Genomic DNA, 24208 nt, shown 5'->3' on the forward strand with positions numbered 1-24208 from the left:
AAACACGAATTGGCATTCCTGGCTAGAGGGCAGCAGAGCCCCATTAGTCTGTACGGGCAAGCGGGAGCCACGCGTGTACACACCGCCACCGTGTGGTCGACACGGGTGCCTGCAGAAGACGTTGCAGTGGAAAAGACACGATCCGCTCTACACGACGAGCTTTGTTCCCAGAAACAATTACTCAGCCGAAGGAGATTTTGGTTTTACGTCTGTCATAACTGATCACGGTTTAATTATCTTGCACTCCATTACAAAACAACTGAGAACAAAGCAACAAAAAAGACACAAATGGACATCGTGTGTGTTTTGGTCATTTTAATACGTAGCATTTTAATATGTACATTACATCAAGAAGCGCAATCAGAGCGTCACATAATTACAGATGGATGATCTCTTATGGTGAGAGCTTGATTGGTTTGATTTTCTTCAGCACTTTAAATGGTGTAACTGATCCGGTTTCTGATACTCTGACAACCTATGGCGTGAACGTCGCATCCTAACATGAGCTCAAGCTAGTGCAAAATACACGGATGCTTACTTTCAGTGTCTTGAGGAAACGTGTCCGAGTCACGATCCCCCTCATTAACCAATTTATACAACCCCAAAGCGGAAGTGAACAAATCTCTACATCCTTCTCTGAATCGGTTTCCTCAAAACACACACGGAGAGATGCAATTATGAAAAGCGTTTTCTGGTGAGCAAATTTGAATCATAACCAAGCAAAAAAAATACAATTCAACCACAACAATCGCGATGGAGGAAAAAAAAAAAGTTTATAGCTGCAAATTGGACCCAAAGATGGAAAGAACAGACGCACAAAGTCAACATTAATCATCAAGCCATGTCCTTCTCCTTCCTCGTCGTATCCATCAGTCACTGGACATCCCCCCCCCCCCCCCCGCGACTCTCTTCCGAGTCCCACGGCCTTTACAGTAATGACAAAGTAGTACAAAGAACAGCAAAACAAACTCATTATCAAAAACTCATAAATACAACAAGCCCAACCTCCAACCATCCCCAGTTAAAGACAGGCCTCTATACAAATGATCCGCTCCGGCTGAGCCGAAGCAATGCCTCAAACTAGAATCCACTTCTGCTCTCGGTACACGAAATACCAACGTAAATCAACCGCCCTCTTTGTATGGGTTACACTTTGGTTTATTGTTGTTTTTTGGTTTTTCCTTCTTTTGTCAAATGTGCCAAAACTGTGGCCTTCCATGTTAAGTGTGAAAAACTTTCATCATCAAACCCCCCTGTAATCGCCTACCAGTCTTGCATCACTTTTTGCCTGCGTGTAAATAAACTGGTTTTCCTGTATAGGGCGTCCTCAACCACTTGGTGGCAATGTTAACACGCGGACCTGCATTGCCAAACCAGATGAGAAAAACGTTCCTTTTCCTTAAACTCTACAAAGCACCTTTAATTTCAACGGGAAACTCGGCTACATGAGAACCAGCAGCTACAAGGTGAGAAGAAACTTCATTAGCATGTCATGTTAAAGGCATTCTTACTGATTAATGTTAGAAATATGTTGTGCTCATGCAAACCAAGATACATTCGAGATGCAATTATCAAGGCGAGACAGATGGAGTCTTTGAATATGATCTCAACACTTAAGTTTAACCTCAAGGAAAAAAACACACGGCTTATTTGAATGAACTAAGCATCAGCCAAATGTTGTAATGCGCAAAAAAAAACCCAACCCACCCTCACAGATGGGAAGAGAACAGAAGTAGCGTGCGTGTGTGTGTGTGTGTGTGTGTGTGTGTGTGTGTGTGTGTGTGTGTGGCGGAAGGGGGGGAATCACCATCTAACTGATGTATCCTATCTCAGATCAATTTCAGACTATGATGCACCATCTCTCCAAGGCTCACATCCTCACTGTTGCCCCTCTCAGGCCACGTGTCGGTACGTGAAGTCACATTCACAGAGACACATCGTCCGACAGCGAGCACTCGGACAGCGAGCACTCGGACAGCGAGCGCTCCCGCCGCTCCCGCGTGGTGATGTAGTTGAGGAGGTCGATGGCTGTCACCACGCCGAATACCATCTGCCGCGGGCAGGCCTTCCCGTCCGCCATATCTGGAGAGACACAGAAATCGTTTTATCAGAATGTGAGCAAAACATGGCTTGGTAAGAAGAGATGAGGAGCACGGACGAAGAAAACCCGACGCCGAGGAGATGATTTCCCTGACTCGCCTCGAGGTTTCATCAGACGTCTGAAATTAACTCCGAGGAAGTGATATTATATAGACGAGAATAAAATAGAGTTTGGCATACTGACAAAGAGGAAATAGTAGCAGGCACTGGGGCGTCTCGGTAGACTAACTGCTGGAAAGTGACCCGACTGAATACGAAACTTAGAAGTTATGCGAAATGAAATGTCCTACACTTTTTATCAAAGCTTTATTTGAACAAAATGTCTAAAATATGCACATTTATGAAAAAGAAGTAGGCTTTCCCCCCCCCTTTTCCAATAAACTGAAATGAAAACTTTTGATAAAGGAGAGAAAATTCAGAAAGCTTATTTATAAATGGGAACGCCGGTCTGTACTGGTGAACTTTGCTGCGACTACGTGAACCGGTGTGAATACAAGCCCACTCTTATTTGTTTAGCTGACCAGGTGATTACATGCCGTCTTCTCAAGGCTGTGTACAAACAAAATTACATTTGGGTTTTTTTCCCCCCTCAGACTCAACATGTGCAAATTTGTCCAAGCTTATCTCCTCCTCATGATAAGCAGCCAATAAAAGCCGAGCTGATGCAACACCGGCTTTGCCAGTCATCATCCAAGCCGTACCGGAAAACATGAGTAACATGTTCGCTAACAGAAACGTACGGTAATGATGGGGGGTGGGGGGTTGACAGATGACTCGTACTTTTTTGTCAAGCGAGGGCAGCCACAACAACGGCTTCTGAGAAATGGGCTCTTTATTCATGATGACTCGGACAGTGAGAGGGGAGGTCAAAAGGGAGACTTTAGAGAAGACCAACAAGAGTAAAGAATGGGAGGTAGTGCTGGGCAACATGGGAAATACTATGTTCATGATAATCACATAATTTTATACCATATATATGCTCACAAATGCAAAAATAAAACATATCTAAGATTCCACCTGTAGTCACCACATTGAACTGTTGGGTAATGTATAATATCAAACTAAAACTAGTTTTCATACACCACTCCCTCAAATATTTAAAGCCTAATTTTGTGAGACATTTTTGGAAAAAGACTTTGTGTCATCAGTTTAGACAACAAAATTGCGCTTCACCAAATGACAATATCTGAATTTCATCCCGATATCGTACTGTTGAAAGACGATTAACAATAAAACCGAATGTATACCAGCCTTAATGGGAGGTGAGCGGTGAAACAACCATTTTGAAATTATACAGAAAAGAACAACGGAGTGTCAAGGGGAAAGTCATAAAGCTTACATTGGATCTGCTCATGCACCACCAGGGCAAAGTGGTCCGTCTCAAGGATACGGGACAGCTTTCCCAAGTTGTCCGTCAGATGCACCTGGAAGAACCAGAGGACATCGGGGTGAGGTCACAGGGCCGAAAGTATGTATGCGTATATGTGCAAGTAGATCATCGATATGATCATGTGAATTCTTCTACTTGTTCTTAAGTGCCTACAATGGACCAACCTGTTGGAACTGTTTGTAGAGCACTTTGCTGACGGGGTCTGAGGGTTTGACCTTTCCGGCGAGCACGGAGGATAGCATGTTTCCCAGGGTCACCATTCCGAGAATCACGCTGGACACAAACACATTCACAGAAAACAAAATTTCCATCATCATCTTGTATTTACGGATGAGGAGAACTGAGAACAGCTGAATAAGCAAAAAGTTGAGCAGAAGTACCCGGACTCGTCCACGACCGGGGCCTGGTCGAACGCCTTCTCCTTCAGGATCTTGATGGTCTTCTGGCAGGTTACTGAGGGCAGGACAGTCAGGGGGGCGCACAGATTCAGGCCCTGGAGGGTGAGATTCCACCACCTATTGGTAAAGGGGAGGAGTCAAGAACAGAGAGACAGAGAAATGGGTGTTTTAAAACTCATTGATTGGCCGGCTTGGTTTGTTGGCTATGTTTCCCCACAGAGGAAAGATGGGATTGATGCTTCTTACCAGGGTTTGGAGACCATCAGGTCCTCTGGGCTGATGAAACCCTTCTCACACATCCACTTGTCACTCAGAAACTTGGACCTGGATAAAAGCAGACCATGACAGAGTTCAAGAGGATTAGACCCAGGGTTTCAGGTCTTGTATATGTCACTATATGAAATTCAACAGCAGTAAAACTGACCTACTCCTCATTGGCACTAAATCTACACTTTCAAAAACTAATATTTGCTTACTCCTCATTGCTGGAGCCACCATATCTGTCTCTGCTCAGCCTTGGTGTTATCCTAGACAGTACCCTTTCCTTTTCCAGTCATATAAACAATGTCTTCCGGATTGCCTTTTTCCATCTGCGAAACATCGCCAGACTACGTCCTGCTTTAACACTCCACTCCACGGAAGTCTTAGTCAATGCTTTGGTCACATCACGTATGGACTACCCCAATGCGATCTTGGCAGGCATCCCCAACAAACTTATTCAATCGACTTCAACTCATCCAGAATTCTGCAGAATGGATAATTACACATTCAAAGTCCACTGACCAGGTCTCTCCCCTGCCGATTCAATTACACCAGCTTCTTGAGTCACAGCCGATTAATTACGAAATTTTATTACCATTCAGAGCACTTCATAATCTATCCCCTGCTTATCTCCTTCAGACTTACTTACTGTTGGCACTACCAGCCACCAGCCTCAGCACAATGGGTGCCGGGGCTTTCTCCTATGCCGCACCCAAACTCTGGAACGCCGTTCCCCCATCACATCCGCTCACTGGACTCCATTACAGAATTCAAAACTGCTCTTAAAACCCGACTTTTTAAACTAGCATACTCACTTTAACAGCATCAGATTCACCTTTTTTAAAACTCCTGCTGATGTATGCTCTTTTGCTTATTGTGCGTTTTATTGTTGATTGCGCTAATATTTTTTTTACTGCTTTGTTTTATTGTATTAGATGTAAGACGACCTTGAGTGTTATGAAAGGCGCCTGTATATAAAAATTTTATTATATTTTTATTATCATTACTAAAGTAGTCACCGGTTCACCAACCAAGATAAGACCGAGGCGGCGGCACCTCGTCCCTCCTCATTTCATACTTGTGAAATTTCCTTAACGGGCAAATGTTTACCTTAACCCCTGATATAACTAACGCCAAACCTTCACCTTCCCTTGACCCCTTCCAGTACATTCTCAGCGAGCAGTCACTGGCTTTCGATCACCAGCTTCTTCTCTGCTGTGAGATGTTCAGAGATGCTGCCAGGCTGCAAGCTCAGTTTGAAAGGAGCGATGAGGTGGCACTTCTGTCCAGCGTAGGTTGTCAGCGAGTAACCGCCATGTTGACGCAGCCCAGTTATATACGTCGCAATATGGTAATAGACCTGTGCCTATTTCATGTAGGGGACAACTTCAACAAAACGTGTAGGGAGGTCATTTGGGCTGTCACCTTCAGAGGCCGTGTGTCGTCATCCAAAGCAGATACGCTCGCCGTCCCTGTCTGACATCACGCTCTAGCCACGGGGCAAAAAGCACTACAACCTCCGCTTCAAGTAAAACAGACTGCGACGCGACTCTACGGCGTTTGGCCAAATCGCCTGTCGAGTATTTAAAGACGCTCGAATAAAACTTCTCCGTCCGAGCTTACATGTAGTTGCGGAGGGAGTCGGGCATGATGACCACGCAGCGCTGGCCCTCCTTCAGCCCCTGGGCCACCTTCACTGCTGCCGCCACGGCTGTGCCCGAGCTGCCGCCTGCACAAATACACATTAAACAACAATCAGGACAAGCAACACATTTACAAACAGTTTTCAAATGTTTCCACGTCTCAAAATTCCCAAATAAACACATCTGATTACAAAACCTAATTTTGTTTTATTTATTTTGTGATTTATGTTGATACTGTGGTCAAAGGATGATGATGATGATGTATTATTTTCAATATCAAATTGTACCTTTTTCCATTCTGTATGTGAGAAGACAGCTGTATTGAGAGTGCAACCACTGATTTCATTTGTTCTCGTGTTTTCCCTTATTGACATAATATCTGGTGAGTTATGTTTAAACCTTAATTCTCCTCCCAAATCCTTTTCTACTTTTTCCCTCATCCAGATCGAGGGTATCATCCATTGTTATTTACTGTATCTACCCGTTTCTCACTGTATGAAATTTAAAGCCCTCAGAGTGTAACGGTCCAACTGCTTACAATCCTTTTTTGGGGGCGGGGGGGGGATTTCCCCCCCTTTTTCTCTCCAATTGTACTTGGCCAACTACCCTATTTTCCAAGCTGTCCCGGTCACTGCTCCGGCTGCAGACTACCACATGCCTCCTCCAATATATGCAGCGTTGCCAGCCGCCTTCTTTTCACCTGACAGTGAGGAGTTTCGCCGGGGGGACATAGTGCGTGGGAGGATCACGCTATTCCCCCCAGTTCCCCCTCCCCCCTGAATTGGTGCCCCGACTGACCAGAGGAGGCGCTAGTGCAGCGACCAGGACACATACCCACATTCGCTTCCCACCCGCAGACATAGCCAATTGTGCCTGGAGGGACGCCCGACCAAGCCGGAGGTAGTAACACGGGGATTCGAACTGGCGATCCCCGTGTTGGTAGGCAACGGAATAGACCGCCAGGCTACCCAGACGCCCCCTGCTTACGATCCTTTAAGGCAGGGGTGTCAAACTCCAGGCCTCGAGGGCCGCAGTGTCTGCAGGTATTTGTTGCAACCGTGCACTACACCACCTGATTTAACTAATTAGCTCACCTCCTGGGTCAAGGAGGGAAAGGAACTAGTTTAATCAGGTGGGGTAGTGCATGGTTGCAACAAATACCTGCAGACACTGCGGCCCTCGAGGCCTGGAGTTTGACGCCCCTGCTATAAGGCAACGATTTGGCAGTCTGGATCGGTAACGTGACAAAAACGTACCGCACAAAAGCCCCTCGTCTCTGATGAGCCGGCGTGACATGTCAAAGGACTCCTCGTCGTTGGACTTGTACCACTCGTCAATCAGCTGATGGCAAGAAGTCAAAGTGGTTAACAGTCGCATGAAGTTATGTAATCCAAGCTCAAAATGCACAACAGTTCGTGCACTGCAGTCTTACAGATCTGTCCAGCACGGTGGGGAGGAAATCGTAGCCGATGCCCTCCACTTCGTACTGGGTCTTGGTGGTGATGTTCAGCACCGCGGGTTCGGCAAGGATGGAGCCCTCTGGGTCAACGCCCACAATCTAAACCCAACAGGGAAAAACGCTGATGACATGGTGGAGACGGCGTCGATCAAAAGTGAAAACAACGCTGGCGTCGGCAGGATTGCAGGAACATAACCGTCGCTGGATTACTTAATAAAAACTTGGAGATATCGATATCATCAGAAGCGATAAGGTAGCTGTAGCAATTTCAAAAACACGCCACTCAAAACTAGTTGAACTACGTTTTGAGGTGATATTGCTGTAGTTCAACTAACCTGAATTCGAACGGTGTTCCCAACAGTTCACTTTTTGGCCATTTCAAGACATATTTAACAATGACAACATTTGACCAACTTAATAAAATGGTAAAATTTAACTGGTTTTGGCTATTAAAAAAAAAAACCTGAACTGCACTTTTCTTTTTTTTTTCTCCTGTCTCTCATGTCTTAATTTAAACTCCCCAACCCTGCACATACCAAGATGTGTATCTTTGAAGATTACAATGGTCATACTGGATGGTTCAAAACTGGTTCTGCTCCTTACTTTAACGTTGGGGCATTTTTCCTTCAGCTTGCGGGCGATGCCAGAGATAGTGCCGCCTGTGCCGGCTCCAGCAACCAACATGTCCAATTTACCTGAGAAATTTAAAAAAAAAAAAAGTCATATCTGCTTTTCTAATTTGAGTGGGGGAAAAACACACTATTTGGTGCACATTTGTATTGAGAATATATTATATAACACAAACATGTCTTGTCGGCGATCAGCCCTTCAGAGGATTCAGACGGAGGTCTTACCGTCACACTGCTCCAGGATCTCCTCGGCCGTCGTGTCGTAGTGAGCCAAAGGGTTGCTGGGATTGCGGTACTGGTCCAGGATGTGCGAGTCGGGGATCTCGTTCTTCAGACGCCACGCCACGCCAACGTGGGATTCTGGCGAATCGAAGCGTGCGGCGGTAGGGGTGCGAACAATCTCCGCCCCCAGAGCTCTCAGCACATCCACCTGGGAGCATGAAAGAGGGGAACAAACGTCAACCTTATTTAAGACGACAATATTGCAAAGGGTAAAGGGTGCTTTTCATGATCACAGATCAGTTAGCCTCTCTTCTAGTCACCATATCACAGCCTTCCCTAAAACCATAAAATATTTTTGGCCCTTTTCATTTAAATAATTGAAAGATCTAAATGTCTGGGTTTCACCTTATGACAGGGACCTGTCCATAAAAGTTGGGATTTCTTTACATCGAGTCCTTGTCATGGCTCTCCCGGAGGAAACCATGTCTGCGCTCACACCGGCAGCGACAGAGCGGCTGGAAGTCATAAGTTTAGCAATATTCAATTTTATGCAAATGAGCAGCAACAGAGTCGAGCGACAGCCAATCAGAGGGCAGATGTGTTCCTCTTGTATTCTTTTGTTGTGAAACATTTTCTTTAACTTTGATTCCTAGGTTAGCATTTTAGTTGAAAATGGCATCAAAGTCAGGGAGGGAAACTGGAAATGAAAATGAGGACACGAGAGAGTTTGTAAATGAGAAAAGGAAGAAGAATACATCAAATCCACGGCCCTGCCCGGAGCTGCGCCCGAAGAGGAAACAACCGAGGGCGGTCCGACAGGACGCGGAAGCGGGGCAGGCTAAGCTAACTGCTAGCCCATGCAGACCGGGAGTTCCAACAGTCGTCCTGGCGTTCACTCTCTTAGACAGTGAAAATTATTTCTGGGTATGTTGGACATATATGTGTTTTTGTAGGGGTTTTTTTGTAGTTTGGAGACATGTGTTCTTGTAGCTTGGATATGTGTTTTTGTCTTTGTGTTGCACTGCTGTGGGCAACGATTATTTCGTTTCACGTGTGCGGGTGCATGGAATGACCCACATGAGGTTTGAAAGTTTATAGGGGAAAAACTTGGAGGTGTACGATGGATCAGGATAACTAGAAGTGGGATGGATATCATTTATCTCAAAGCGTCGCGAGAGACGGAGCCCTTAAGATCACGGTATATAGGATATGTCTCTGTGACTCGCTGCCAGCTCAGATTAAATGCAAAGAAGGGAGTGATAAGTGGCGTGCTGCTGTCAGTTGAGGCTGAGTCATTTCGGGATGTTGTAGATGTGTGTGAGGCAAGAAGAATGACTAGATTCCAGGAAGGGGGGGAGGGAACTAATTCTGTGTGTTGACTTTTGAAGGTGGGGTTGCCGTAAAGAGTGTACCTTGATTATGCAAGTGACATGGTGAGGCCACATGAGCGAGCTCCTCTCAGAGGGTTTTGTTGTCAAGAGCATGGACATGTTGCAGCAGTATGTAGCGGGGTCAGAAGATGTGGGGAGGACAACTGCAATGCTGAAGACTGTAAAGTTGAGAAAGTGCATGCCAGTGCCTGCACTCTGCACAGGAAATCATGATAGGGGATCAGCAGGGTGTCCAAAAGATTTAAGGAAAAGAGTGAATAAGATGAGAGTAGAAATGGGATTGTCATACGCCGAAGCTGCTAAGAGAAAGAAGAGAAAGGAAGAGATGGTGGAAATGCAAAAAGAACCCGAGCGGAAAAGGAGTGGAGCTGACCGGAATATCTGCATGGACAAGAAAAGATTTTTTTTTGCATTCGCTGCCATGGTCATAAATTGCGCTGCTGAAATAAAGGGGAAGTCGGCAAGAATCAAGATGGTGCTGGGCGCTGCCAGAAGATATGTGAATGTTGTGGACATATCTGGAGAAGATCTAGATGTTCCACTGCAGGAAGGATATGCATCAACTCAGACTGGGCCTCGTGATCGAATGGACAATGTACTGAATGCGACCACTTTGGGTGCACAATGCAAATAATCAGTACTGTGAAGTTATTACCATTCAGCAGGTGGCGGTAACGCAACATTTTGGATGCCAACCGCCAATAAAAGCCAACAACAACAACAACAGTAAGTATTTTAGTTCCCATAGCTGACATGGAGGAGAAACTTGGCCGCGTCCCAATTCAGGGCCCGCATCCTTCGGAGGTGCAAAGGCGTGTCCAGCGAAGGCCGGAACCGAGCGTTGTTAAACAGGACGGTTTGAAGCGGTTAAATGAGGCTGAATGCAAGGTGTTGCTGGCTTTCCTGTCATGATATGTTGAACGTGAACCTTTCCAACCGTAAGTTGGATCACCTGAAGTGTTTTGATTGGAAATACTTGCATCAGGGTGTGACCTGATTTTCGATTAAAAATAAAGACGAGAGATGGATCCGAAGGTGCAGAGAATACGCTACAGAATCAACACTGCATGAACATGTGTGCATGTGTGGTTGTTTTTTCCGAGCTACTTTCTACCGGGAGGAAAAACTTGTCAGACTAGTCAGACTTATAACCCAATAATGGATTTCCACGGGGCAGCATATTTTACTGAGATAGTGTGAGTTGTTGCGCTAAGAACTGTGTGTGTGTGTGTGTGTGTGTGTGTGTCTATTTATCCCTCACTCCAATCAACACTGTTGTTTCTATAAGGCAAAAAACACAAATCCGGCAGGCCACAACACGTCTGAACACGACTGCGAATGCCTTCGCTGCCTTGGTGAGTGTTGCAGTGAGTTATACATTTATATTGTATATATTTATAATATCTATTAGTATATAATTTCTTTTAAGAAAATTGATGCATCTCCCGTCAACACATTTGTAGCCCACTCCCTCAAAACTACGTTAACGAGGCCCACAAGCTGGCTGCATGCGACAGCGACACAACACGGCAACACACAGCTGCCGGTGTGAGCGCAGGGTTACGGATCGAGTCTCCCTCCTGTCCCGACACCCCCGTCACGTTTCTTATAGAGTATGATTCACTCAGAGCGAGCAACCGGTCTTATCAACTGCTCTCTGGCCACCGGTCCTTTCCCATTTCATCTCAACCCGTCAACAGCTTCATGGAAACCTTGTTTGTCTTTTAAACTACAAATAACTAAACTTCCAGATTTCCCAAATCTGGCGACCATGTATCGCAGGGCACAGACACGTTGTCGGCTAAATCCACCAATCTCTGCGTTTTTGGACTGTGGGTGGAAACCAGAGTAACCGAAGGGGAACCCACACTGACATGGGGAGAACACACCCGCATCCACCTTCACGAAGACGAGACGCCACCCGACTCATTTTATCTGTGAGGCGAAAGTGTTAACCACTGACTCATCTCAGTCATACTCACAATGACTGTACAGTACGAGTAGGATACTGGCTGGCAGGAAGACAACCTTATTCACGGATAAGATATGTTTAATATCGACTAGTACTGACCTGATTTTAAGTAGTAATCTATTATCAATCATGTGCAATCTCCATCTTCATGTCGAACAGCCACGTGTCTTACTGTCTTTCTATTACCGTTAACTTTTACAGTTTTGTTGCTCGCTTCTTTGGAAAGGAATGGGGATTCTTCGCTCTTATCAATACAAAAATGCCCCCTTTGGAGCTCAAGAATGTGAATTATAGATAGTTGTCTCACCTTCTCCATGCTCATCTTCTCAGGCATGACTATGATGCAGCGGTAACCTTTCACCGCAGCTGCCAGGGCCAGACCAATACCTGCCATCAACCAGAGAGAGGCGGTCATGGTACAAATGGATCGGCTGTGAAATTTTACGTGACATTTAAAACACTGTTTGAATGACGGTAAACCCATGTGATGTTGAGTTTCTGAGGCCGACAGCTAGCGAGACATTTCACAAGAAGACAATCCCAGTTTAACTGACTGGCACCTATGGTGATACTGGTAAACTACATTTGTGTTTTGACCGGTCTAAATCCTTGAGATCAATTCAAAGTCAACCGGAGTCACCAGTACTGTTGTGTCAGCACCTTACCCACCTGGTTGAACCTGAGTTTACTTATTACTGATGTTGTAATATCTGTTGGTCTCCTACCAGCTCACCCTGTCATATTTTCCTGTTAGACACTTCCTTTTCCTGCCTTCTTCTTCTTCGTTTGGCTGTGATGATGATGTAAAATGCTTATGTGCTGTATCACCTCAATATCCAAGTCCTCCCCAACAGTTAACGTAAAATAATAACTACAAAAGTGTTAATGACTTGGATATTTGTGGATTAGCTAGTAAATAAGCCAGTGAAAGAAACAAAAACAAAACACTCGTTGGCATGTAAATTTCGGCATCGAAGCTTTGTTGTAGATTTTCAGCGGGGCCGATACAAGGCTACTGTTTCAGCTAAATTAAAAGTCTGGCAAGTCGAACTCACTGACTTTACTCTGATCTACTCAATGTCAGTCACGCACGATGTGACCGGTTTGCACGGCTGCTGGCAGGGCTGCACTGAGGTCTTACAAAAATTCAAGTGGAAGATTCGCCGCCATCTGCTGCTCAAGACACAGCCTCTTTACTGTCAGGTTCTCTAAATCTAGAATGGATTTTGTCAAAGACTGAGTTGAGACAAATTTTTCAGGATGTCGGATAAGGGAGCGCAGTCTGGAGCAAGGCCCGAAAGCAGCTCGAGGAACGAAAACCAAAACTGGAAAAAACGGAACGATGTTTTACAAGGAACATGTGCGTAAGGGGTAACACGCTCCGAGGTGCGCGGCTGCCTCCACCGAGTGTGTTAAAATCCTTTAATGCACACCTTCCAGCCAATCAGAAACCAGTATTCTGTGATCACGGAGTAATCATCTTTAATTATTCCGGAACAGAAACGCTAATCTGAAATCTTTGTTTCCGGTTAATGACGTTTCCTGGTTCCATGTAATATTAACAAGAAATTGAAGGGCCATCCGGGTGGTGTGGCGGTCTATTCTGTTGCCTACCAACATGGGGGTTGCCGGTTCGAATCCCTGTGTTACCTCCGACTTGGTCGGGCATCCCTACAAACACAATTGGCCGTATCTGCAGGTGGGAAGCCGCATGTGGGTGTGTGTCCTGGTCGCTGCACTAATGCCTCCTCTGGTCAGTCGGGGCACCTGTTCAGGGGGAAGGGGGAACTGGGGGTAATAGCGTGATCCTCCCATGTGCTACATCCCCCTGGTGAAACTCCTCACTATCAGGTGAAAAGAAGCGGCAGGCGACTCCACACGTATTGGAGGAGGCATGTGGTAGTCTGCAGCCCTCGGGAGCAGTGACCAGGACAGCTTGGAAAATAGGGTAATTGGCCAAGTACAACTGGGGGAGAAAAGGGGGGGGGGAGTACAGGCTCATCTGTAGGGGTGGTGTGGTTAAGCCTTAATGTTTATAAGGACCCAGATGGCCTCTGCCGATCACAAAGGAGCTAATCCCTTTGGATCGTACTTACTTTGACCTGAATACAGGAGTCAGCAAACCAAATGAGAAATGATTAGATCACGTTTTCATCCTACAACATATTTAGACCTGTTAAGAGGATTTTTGGAAAATCTTGCATAGAAAGCAGTGGGGAAAGGTGAATTAATAGTAGTTGACTGTAGCAGTTAGTAAATAAAATGTCTGGAATAGATTTATTGAATAATATAAACAATATTACTGATGCTGGATAAGTTAAGCTTGTCAGTAGGTCAGTCTCAGGTCCAGGCGTCCTGACAGCAGAAGATTCAATCACCATTTGTCATCGATGGAGACCTCAAGACAACTTTCAGAATCCGTCAAAGGATCTGACTTGAGTATTTAAAAAAAAGAAAAAAAAAAGGTCTGTGTGTGGAGTCAGACCCATCAGTAATACCCTTAAAATATGTCCTAAAACAGGTAATTAATGTAAATGGTGTTGAAGTGGAGGAGGGGGGGGGTCACAACCTTGTTCTTCTGCTCCTGTGAGAAGCCAAACTAATGCATTTGAACTTTTACCTAATGAGGCCATTGCTGGGGTCCAACCTTTGTCCTTTTAGCTACGGTACACTCTCTCTATCCACATTATCGCCCTACCGCCGACACAGCACGTTGGCTGCTTAAGGTTTCTGTAATTTTTCCATGTTTTTCCGGCATCTGTACCGAATGAGTGGCTAATCAGAGTCCAGGATGCAGCTCCGCCGTACCTGTGTTGCCGGAGGTGGGTTCAATGATGGTGTCTCCTGGCTTGAGGATTCCATCTCTCTCAGCGTCTTCCACCATCCGCAGGGCAATTCTGTCCTTCACACTGCCCCCTGCATTGAAGTACTCGCACTTGGCCACTACACACACACACACGCACAGAGGAAATGATGACTGAATCATGATGATGTACTTGAGTTTAATAAAGAAGGTTTGGATAAGACCGCAACACTAGTAACAACTGACTTAATTTTACATAACTTCTTTTACAAATCCATTGCTACAAAATAATTTTAGCAACAGTGGGGAAAACAAAACCAGTTAGCCGAATCTAAACACCCTCGTTAAAGTAATTCTCACATCCCCGCATCAAACCAAATCTTTTTGTTGGACTTTGTAACACCAGCCAGTACAGTCAAAAGTTGAACAAAAAAAAAAGAAGAAAGCCTCAAGGCATCATGGGAAATCACTAAGCTAACTTGAGCGGATTTTACAAATATGGGAGGAGGTGGGGGGGGGGAGCGGGGGGTCATCCAAAGGTTCAGAATTTCTCATCTACTCCCTCTCCATCACGCTCGCATAGAAAGTCAGACCTACGCACAGAAACTTCTTCCACCGCAGCCAACTGGCACAGTTTCTCAACTGCTACAAATCCGCTGCGAACTAGACAGAGCAAAGAGTAATCCCACTCACGTGAAAACCAGGGAAGTATTGAAACAAGGACCTTTGTCTTGGTAAGCCATGGGAACAAACTAGAGATTGACTTTCAACAATTAGGGGAGTGTAAAAAGGCAGTCATTGGAAAGGGGCTTATACTGATCGCCATGACACGGATCATCCCTAATGAACCCAAGAACCCAACGCGGCTGCCAGTACAAACCGAATAGCTTGGAAAATATTGTACCGACCGCTGAGCCACCGCTGGCACGAACCACCTCCCGACGCCAACCCGAGCTCATTAAAAGAGCACAGGGTACCCGATCATGGACAACATCAGAAAAGGATGAACGCATTCCACCATTTGCCACGGTGAGCCGGATGTAAGTGGGCTTTCATCCCAACATCACCGATAATAATAATAATAAGCTATTCAAGAAGTGCTTTTCAAGACACTTCAGAGGGAATGAAGTAAAATGAAAATTAAATTAAAAAAACAGCCCCCCCCCCCCCCCGAGTTTAAAACTCAAATTTAGTAAATAAAAACAATTCGTGAGGCGTTCACAGCCCACCCTGCCGTTACCCGATATCAGCCCCCCCCCCCCCCGGCCCCATCTCGACCACGGTGGCGTTTAGTTTGCCAACCGACAGTACAACAGCCACAGGCCTTTCTTGTTTACCCCACCCAACCCCATGGAGCCCCTCCTGCCTCAGACAAAACATTAGACATTACATTCGGACAGGGAGGAACAACAGGTCGAGGAGGAAGATACGAGACATCTTCATGTTCCTCTATCTATCTGAAAGTAACTGATAATTGTGAAGACGGGAGGATGGAGAGACAAAGCAAAACTGGCTTTCCCACACATCTTACATCCACCTGAATGTCTCACTTTAGTATTTCTTCCATTTCTAAGCCAGCCATCCCCCATGTCTGCACACCCGCCATTGGCTAAAAGTAGCCTGACAGTGCCTCGCGCCCAAAGCCAAAGATGGTATGGTGGTGAAATAGCACGAACCCCGGCAGAGGTAAGGGCCAAGTCCCACCGGAGCATTCTTCCTGTGCCTCCTCTCGACTCGCTGACCCCTCCTCAACCTCCCTGACACTTCACTACAGGAGGGAGGAGGAGTAGAGCGCCTTCCTTCCCCCTTAAGGAAAAGACAAACTGACCCCTTAGTAACCCTGACCCTTCACACACACACACACACACACACACACACACACACACACACACACACACCATACACTTTACATCACAGCAAGGCTCCCGGGTTACATGACACCTGCAGCTCAGTGACACAACTGCGGTGCAGCCAGCTGATTCTGCACACGCATGTAAATAACTCAAACTGAGACTCTCTCACACACACACACACACACACAAGAACACACACACACACATAAATAAGTTATCTCAGGCTTACACTCTCTGTGTGGCGCAGGCCTGAAAGAAACCTATGCTTGTAATATCTTTCTAGCCCAACAAATGTACACACAGTGGAGGAAAATGTCATTTCATAGTTACAGCAGAACACTGAAAGGACAATTTTACTCATAAATAGCTCAGTCAGATGGACTCAAAAAGGTATTTCGTCTCTTATTTTGGATAAAAAGCACACCAACTGCTGAGCTCACAGCCCCTTTTACGTTTTACTTTTGAAATATTGCATCTATTGAGATCAACTAACACGCCATCCTTCACACTTACAGACACAAAAACAGACCCCTAGGTACTTACAAAGCTCGCACTTGAGGCCGAAGACTTTTGGGATCTTGTTCAGACGGACCAAAGGTGTGTCTCCGATCCTGGAGAGGATGTTGGGGAGGATGTAAGGAGCTTTGACGCTGTGAGAGGACAGATCGGACGTTTTAAAGAGATGGACGGCCATTGAAATCAACATCTTATTGTACATAATAATCTATATTGTACATGTGGGTTATTGCACATAAACACAGTTTCCCAAAGCTGAACCGTCATTCCAAACACAGTATCCGTTCGTTTCGATGCATTCTGACCTCCTCGAATGAATAATACATCAACAAGTTATCGTCTAAAACCCCGCTGTGACTTCACACGTGAGAATTTGAATCAGAACAAGGAATTTGGTGAACAGGGGAAAACTGTAAATTGTTCAGTGTAGGAAAAGATGAGCAACCACACTGGTCACCTTTCACTCTGGAGCTGTACAGAAATGTTATGAACAGTGTGAAAACCGTAAGAGACGGCAATGAATGAAATAAGTCAAGGCTATCGCCCCATTGTCGACCCCATCGCTTATATTTTTAAAGTTTCTTTCACCCACGATACCTCTAATTTGTCCCAGAAATAAGATCAAAAGACATCCCCACGAAATCCTTACTTTTCATTTGGAAATGAAAAGATGTGGGTAATTCTTCCGCATTAAATTTATATTGATTTACAATCTCCTAAGGCTTCCCCAATATTAGTCCCACACTAAGCCTAAGCTGGTCTTTTTTCCCTTCCGTTTTAATAATTTCACCCGGCTGCACATAAACCTTCATGGGATAAATGTCACTTGAACGGCAAGTCCAAAAATCTATCCCAATTCCTCAGAGCTTTGCAGTGATGAAACCCTCTGTGGCGGTTGGCCGAGTGTCTCTTGAAGAGCGTTCCTGAAAACTCAAACATCACGATGACAAAGCAACCCTGTTCTGCCTCGCCCACTACCCCGCCACAGGCTGGGTGAAGAGGAAGTCGTCTTACATCAGGACTGAGTTACATTTTAAGCTTCGTTAACATTTTAATTGTGCTTTCGTGTTGAAATATTTCTCGAAAGCAAGTGTAGCAGATAACTGCAGAAAACAGCTGGTCCTGCCGGGAAAAACACAGAAGTACAGTGTTGAACACGTCTTCTCGTGACATACTCTTCTAGCTCTCGTTGTATATAGGGCCAGTAAAACCGGTCTCGTATCAGTGACATCGTCCTAGCTACACCTCGATGGACGATTTCATTGTGGAGTTCCCTCAACACTGTACTTTTGTGTTTTTATGGTAGGACCAGCTGTTTTCTGCTTGCTGTCTTGTCTGCTACACAAGCAGCAAGCTATTCCCTGTATACCCTATATAAGGGGGAATGAGTGAGTGTCAGTGCATGTGTGTGTGTGTGTGTGTGTGTGTGTGCATAGGTGCACTGGGGAACCTGTGACGTACCGTGCCTGGTGCTTATGAGGTGACTCAGAAATAGGCATGCCCAGCCTCCACGTGCATTTGCTGGGCAAGTCGGGACGGATCCAGTTTCTCTCACTGGAGCTGGTCATTACGTCGTCGTTCACCAGCTCGGCCTCACTTTTGTCCGGCTTCACCACGGCCGCTCCGTTCATGGGCGGCTTGTGACCGCCGTTGGCGGTTTTTGCGTCACCATTCTTGAGGGTGTCACCGATTGACTTCTGACCAAAAAAGGCGTCTCCGTTTAGGATGGCCACTCCGTTGGCCTTGGCGTCTCGGTTGAGGTGACTCTGTGAACTCCCGAGTTTGGCTGCGTGGGGGCAGACTGCTGGAACAGGTCCCAAGTCTGTGCTGGAGGGAACAGAAGGCATGGCTCCCCTGCAAGGAGGCAGGACAAGTTTACAGACAAAACATATACACACCCCCAGGAAACATTTTTATGTAGATGTCTCAGCCCCCCTGAGGCAAAACTGAAGAGAGATGCAGGTTACTACAGCAGAAACACGCACCTTTAGTAACCGTCTCTCCAGAAAATGTTCAAACTAATCAGGACAAATATGTTATCATAGTGGGTGGGATTAAATAAGAAGTTATAGCTCGAGTTGTCTCTGTAACTTGATCCAAACAGGACGTGTCTTGATGCAGAGAACCCAACAAATACACTCTCCCAGTATTTTCCCAAAACTGATCCAATGAAGATTGGAAAAACGGACAGTGCTGAATACTCTAAAAACTTTCATTCCCAACAAACTGGCCCTCATTGACTGATGCACTATTTCCCCATGGTCATCTGGAAAACTGGGATAAAACTCTCCCGGTGTGCTCAAGACGTGAGGCGACGTATTGCTGAAGTTGTCGGTGTTGACGGCTTGTGGGCGAATCCCCCGGGGTGTTTTTTTCCTCCTCCAAGCAGCTCACAACATTTTAGTCAAACACGTAATTAAATCAGTTCATCTGCAATTCACCAGTGCACTGTTTGTCACCTCTTTGCATGTTGTATTAAATGAGGTGTACGAAACAGCCAGCTGAGCGTTATATGAAACCATGAATCCATGCACCGTAAAGACGAGCTTCACATTTTGGAGAATGAGGAAGTGGGAAACCAAATATTTGGTTTGTTGTTCCAGCATAGGCGGTAAGAAGCGAAACGCTTAATTTTGACCAGGTTTTGTCATCAGGTGATAATTTGCACAGGTTACCCAGATGTTCAGCATTTTTTTTCAACTGATGACAGGTTGCCACCTCACCCATAACGTCAAATTGCCTCCCGCCGTCTCCTGCATCTCATAGGAAATGAATGAGTCTGGTATGAGTTGCCTTTCCTTTGGCTGCAAAGTGTCAAGCAAAACAACCATGTAGCATTCAAAAGGCACCTGGAAGAGCATGCAGGAAACAAAAACCGGGCAGTTTCTTTGTCGCTGCTTTTAACTGAACAATGTATTTGTGGAACGGGCGGATAACGGGAAATACTTCTGTTCATTCAACACAGCAGTCTACCGAACCGAAGGTGTTTGCTTTGCCGTGTGTCATCGGACCTGCTTCCTCTGACCAAGCGTGACTGGCAAAGCGGGACAACATGACGGCTGTGCGGCTAAAACATCAGACAGTGAAGCTGGGTTTACAGGCCTCGTGAATTAATCCCAAAAAAAATAAAGAAGCACAGCTTCCATCTAATGTTATCTACAATGAGACACACCCGAGATTAAAACAAGATCTCTGCCAAGCTGCCGGCTTCAGATAATGTGCCGAGGTAAGTTTTAGAGAAAAGACGGATAAAGGCATGCCTAGTGATTCAATCACGTTGTGTTTTGTGGGGCAGTGCACCCGATAGATAAATTGATCACACTGTAGATTCTTCTTCTTGAGTGTCGACCCCAACCTGAATCTACAACTCACATTATAGATTACAGTGGGTCTTTTTTCCCGCCCTCCCCTCGGATAAGCTGCAAAATGTCTTGTGATTTAATGCACTATTTTTCAGTCTATAGTTTAGCAAGTGCGGAGTCATCTGTGCGTGACCTTGTGTCGGTCTGTCATCCTCTGAAAGAGGAAGATGTTTGTCATTTTCCTGCATCCCAAACTTCTTTGCTGAGGGCGAGAGGTTATTTTTCCTCCGAGTCGACTCAGTCCGAGCATCGCTGATACTTTCAACCATATCATGCAGATGTACAACGTGACACTCTGGCTGCAAGATAATAAACTTCATGTCATTCTGTTGAATCCATGAAACTCCTCCGGAGCGGAATAATGGATTTAACCCCGAGACAGGAGCGTGTTCTTGAATGCCAGTTTTGATAACACAGCGTGGTGTGTTCACAGGGTAAAAGTGACACCAGCTCCTTTTATTGAAGTACAAAAAGTCCAAGACCAATTTCTGCTTAATCTGGCCTCCAGATAACACAAAAACCAGTACAGTCAACAAGTTTTCCTCGGCAAACTAGCCAAACTGCGGTGATATGACTGTTACATAACATTACAGGAACACGTGCATCGAATGGAGCAGCTGTCTCGAATTATCTGGGCGGGCTTACATGCAAACACCCCCCGAACACAAATACGTCCCCTCCAAATTTGTGATTGGAAACGCTGGCCCTATGAAAACAGACTGAAGCAACATTTGCCATAACTAGCCTAAAGCCCCCCCTCTGTAGCCGACGGCGGTATCTAAATTCCAAGCCTCAGTAACAGCAAACGAGACCCATCCACCAAAAACACTTCCTTTCACTGTATGTGCTATGAATAGATCTGCTCCACGGCAGCAACTGAGCTGTTTTTATGGGCGTGCAACTTGAACCCCAAATGACAGGGCCGTGGCAGCACACGGAGGTGTGTTCCCGACGCCAGCCAGCATGAGACTGGCCATAACACACTGTGCAGAAAGTGATACGGTACCGCAGCAAAGGTGACCGAGTAAATCTGCAGAGTTCAGCCTTGTGGGGGATATCGGCTCTTTGAGCATTGACAAGTCACTGATGCAGGGTTTTTTTTAAATCAGCCTCACCAAGTGGACAGGGCTAAGTGGGATTAAAAAGCAGTGAAGATGACGGCGTGGTACATCTATGGCCTTAAGAGTCCTGGGATCTCGTTTATAAAACAGTGTGTAGGATACCTACTAAAAGTGTATGTGCACACAAAAGCTGAAAATGGTGTGCGGCCAAAAAAAAAAAAATCAGACTTAAATTTGTGGGAGGCATCATTAGACAATCTGACTTCAATTCGCCGCCTCACTGTCTGTGTTTACATAGAGGTGCACACACTCTCCCGTCAAGTTTGTTTTTATAGATCACAAATTTTGCATGGGAAGTGGCGTACCCCTCTTTCGGGCTCTGTTTTGTGCAACGGTTATAAATGAGACCCCCGGTCTCCATTTGTAAACATCGTTATTTCACTCTTAAAAAGTAGGCAATACGAAGCTAAGATGATCCTCGGGGAAGTCAAGTAGCACGGACGGGAGCCATCCCATTGACAGATGACTTGGAGCGTAGCCCTACATGGCCTTTGGAGTGAAAGTAAACACTTTCAGGCATTTGATACCAGTTATACAAGCCACCCAAGAAATAAAAATAAAAAAAACTCCTACAGGACACTCTGCAGACTCTAACTATATGCATCATTTACATAATATGTTGACATTAATACCACAGACCTCAAGGCTTGGTAAGATATCTCTTCCCTCAATTCTGGCTACAAGCAACATATCGCCACCACTAACGACCAAGGTGTTCATAAGTACTAAAAGTTAGAATTTTTTTATATTCTATTGCAAAGAACAAGAGGCACACTTTCCCACGAAAGGGAGAGAATATAGTTTTTCAACAAAACTTATGCCCACTCAGAGGTGGTCTGTTTTTTGCTTAATGGCCAAGACTGGCAACACAGACACAGCTGTATGGTAAGATGAGACACAAGGCACTCAGTAGTTGGGATTTTTGCTCTGGCTTGTGGCGAGACAATTACTTAAATCTCAAGAGCCTGAATGCATTTTTACATAAACTACCACTGGGTAAGCTAAGAATTCTGCCAACCTCTTTAGACATGTGTAAATAGTAGGGAAATATTAGGACTCCCCCTCCCTGACAGTAACAGAATTGACATAGCAGGAGACTGGAGAGTTTGTCTGATGAGTTTATTTATATTTTCCATTGTGGCCTTATATTATCTTAATGTAAACTGACCCAGTGACTGAGTCGTATGCACTGACAAGTCATTCTGAATGGGGGGGGGGGGCATATTTTTTACCTCTGTCAATGAGCAATCATCAGAACTGTCATATCAGATATAAACAAAGTCTGTATGGAGCTCAATGAATAATAAATCAAATATGCATGGAACAGCCACACCAAATCAAACGGACACTTCAGCATCCAAAGTAACAGGAACACGGTGCCCAAGATTGCAAAGATGCACCAATGGACTAATTCTGGAGCTCACCCAACGAGTTGGATAGTGAAATCCTATAGTCTCTCGCCTCGGCTTAATCGTTTTACCTCAACCGGGCTAATCCTAAAGTGCAGCGAGCAGAAGAAGACATTCTTATGTAAGTTCGTTGAAGCCGCACACCTGATAATGACTTATGATTCTTTACTCAAATCTCTCTTCTTCTTCTTTTTTTTTTGATGTATCAGTAGACAATTTGTGAGACTCTCGGAACACAGAGAAAAGTCAGGCTGTGGCTTTCTCCTCTCAATTTCAAGTCAACATTTGCTACAACATGTACAACCTGAGATCCTCCTCTGTACAAAACAGCACTGTTAAAATGTGATGGAAAATGCCCAAACACAACTGGTAGTGCGTTTTAGTGTTAATGCAGAATAAAAATGTATATAAGGCGTATTGATGTATTATGTCCTATCTATTCACGAGATGAGGAAGGTGTGTCGGCTTAATATATGTTATATCTATACATGAAGTGTATAAAAGGTTTGTGTATTATCTTTTTGTTTTAAAATGACAAACCAAACGCGATGGCACGTCTATGTGACAAGTCGCCTCATTTGGAAAATAAATAACATTAAACATTAAAACTGCAGCCTGTAATTTGCGGGTTTCCGTTCAAAATGTGCAGCAACACCACCCAGTTTGCCGTCTTGAACTCGTGAAATACAACTGAACGAATTTTAATTAGCCTTGAATTGGAGGAGGCTGATGCAATATCTGCGCAGACTAACGTTAGGCTGCTGCTGCAGGGCCACCTTGCTTTCTGAGGATGCTGTGACGTAACGGAGCGATGTTTCCTCCTTGCGCTTCAGCGTGCCCCAACCACCCCCCCTCAAAGAAACCATTAATGAAAGCTTCAAATTAATAAAACGCCGTGAAATTCTCTTGCGTTTATCTGGTTCGGGCTCTTGCAAGAAAAAAAAACTATTTTGAAAGTCCATCACAACCGCGTCTGCGTTAACGACTAGCGTAGGATGCGCACGAACGCGTGCTTGGGAAAACGTTCACACGACAGGCGTCGGCGCGAGGGAAGGGGCTCCCCCCCGCGACCCCCTAATTCAGCCTAATTACGAAGCTCGCTCACCTCTGGGTGACTGGAGATCAGGGCGGCTGTAGCGGGCTGGGCAGCTCTCCTCGCGTCCGGCGCAGACAAACCAGTTAGCTGGAAGCAGCACGCTTTAAAGGACCGGAAATCCACCCGACCCGATTGGAGGAGCCCGTCTTTAAGCTCAAGCCCCGATTGGCTGCGGCGGGGGCGGTTTTGCGTGCCCCCTATTCGCCAATCAGTTTGGCTCGTTCGTCAGGGCCCCCGCCCCCCGCCCCCCGCCTCGCTCCGGGTACGCGAACACGCGGCCACCAGCGCGTAATGCTGACACGCGTGAGAAGCCCGTCGGGTCCGTTTGTTATTATTAGAGGGGAAAAACACGCAGTTCCTACAAATAAACACGCGTGTGTGAGGAAAACCACTCACATACCAGAAAGAGTGAATAAACTACAGGCCAGTGGTATAAACTAACATTCTAACAGCTCTACCTCCCCCCTCCCCCCCGAGGAGAACGTGGATTTATTGTGAAGTTTGAAAACGAGGTATGTCTGTTTTGAGCGGCTGAACTGGGGATCTCTATACGCGGTGTTTGACTTGCTAAATTATGACTTTC

The 24208-nt window shown here is 45.6% G+C and overlaps 1 protein-coding gene across 1 annotated transcript; it reads right to left on the reverse strand.

Annotated features, from left to right (window-relative positions):
• Positions 1–300: 300 nt before the first annotated feature.
• Positions 301–23748, reverse strand: cbsb (cystathionine beta-synthase b). Its single transcript, XM_056289140.1, has 15 exons — positions 23635–23748; positions 18099–18491; positions 16665–16771; positions 14274–14408; positions 11773–11852; positions 8106–8310; positions 7855–7946; positions 7225–7350; positions 7049–7133; positions 5773–5878; positions 4135–4212; positions 3871–4005; positions 3655–3763; positions 3440–3524; positions 301–2082 (listed from the first exon to the last, which is right to left on the reverse strand). Exons 2-15 carry the CDS (start codon positions 18482–18484, stop codon positions 1925–1927), a joined length of 1887 nt encoding a protein of 628 aa, XP_056145115.1. The 5' UTR covers positions 18485–18491; positions 23635–23748; the 3' UTR covers positions 301–1924.
• Between the last annotated feature and the right edge of the window lie 460 nt (positions 23749–24208).

Source organism: Lampris incognitus, chromosome 11 (assembly GCF_029633865.1).
Source record: "Lampris incognitus isolate fLamInc1 chromosome 11, fLamInc1.hap2, whole genome shotgun sequence".
Classification (NCBI taxonomy): Eukaryota; Metazoa; Chordata; class Actinopteri; order Lampriformes; family Lampridae; genus Lampris; species Lampris incognitus.

Excerpts from the sequence above, each read along its gene's own strand:
- cbsb (XM_056289140.1), bottom strand. The coding sequence starts at position 18,484 with ATGCCTTCTGTTCCCTCCAGCACAGACTTGGGACCTGTTCCAGCAGTC. Across the intron at positions 3,764-3,870 it reads CCGGTCGTGGACGAGTCCGG|CGTGATTCTCGGAATGGTGA; the intron begins GTACTTCTGCTC and ends GTTTGTGTCCAG. Across the intron at positions 3,525-3,654 it reads TCTACAAACAGTTCCAACAG|GTGCATCTGACGGACAACTT; the intron begins GTTGGTCCATTG and ends TGGTTCTTCCAG.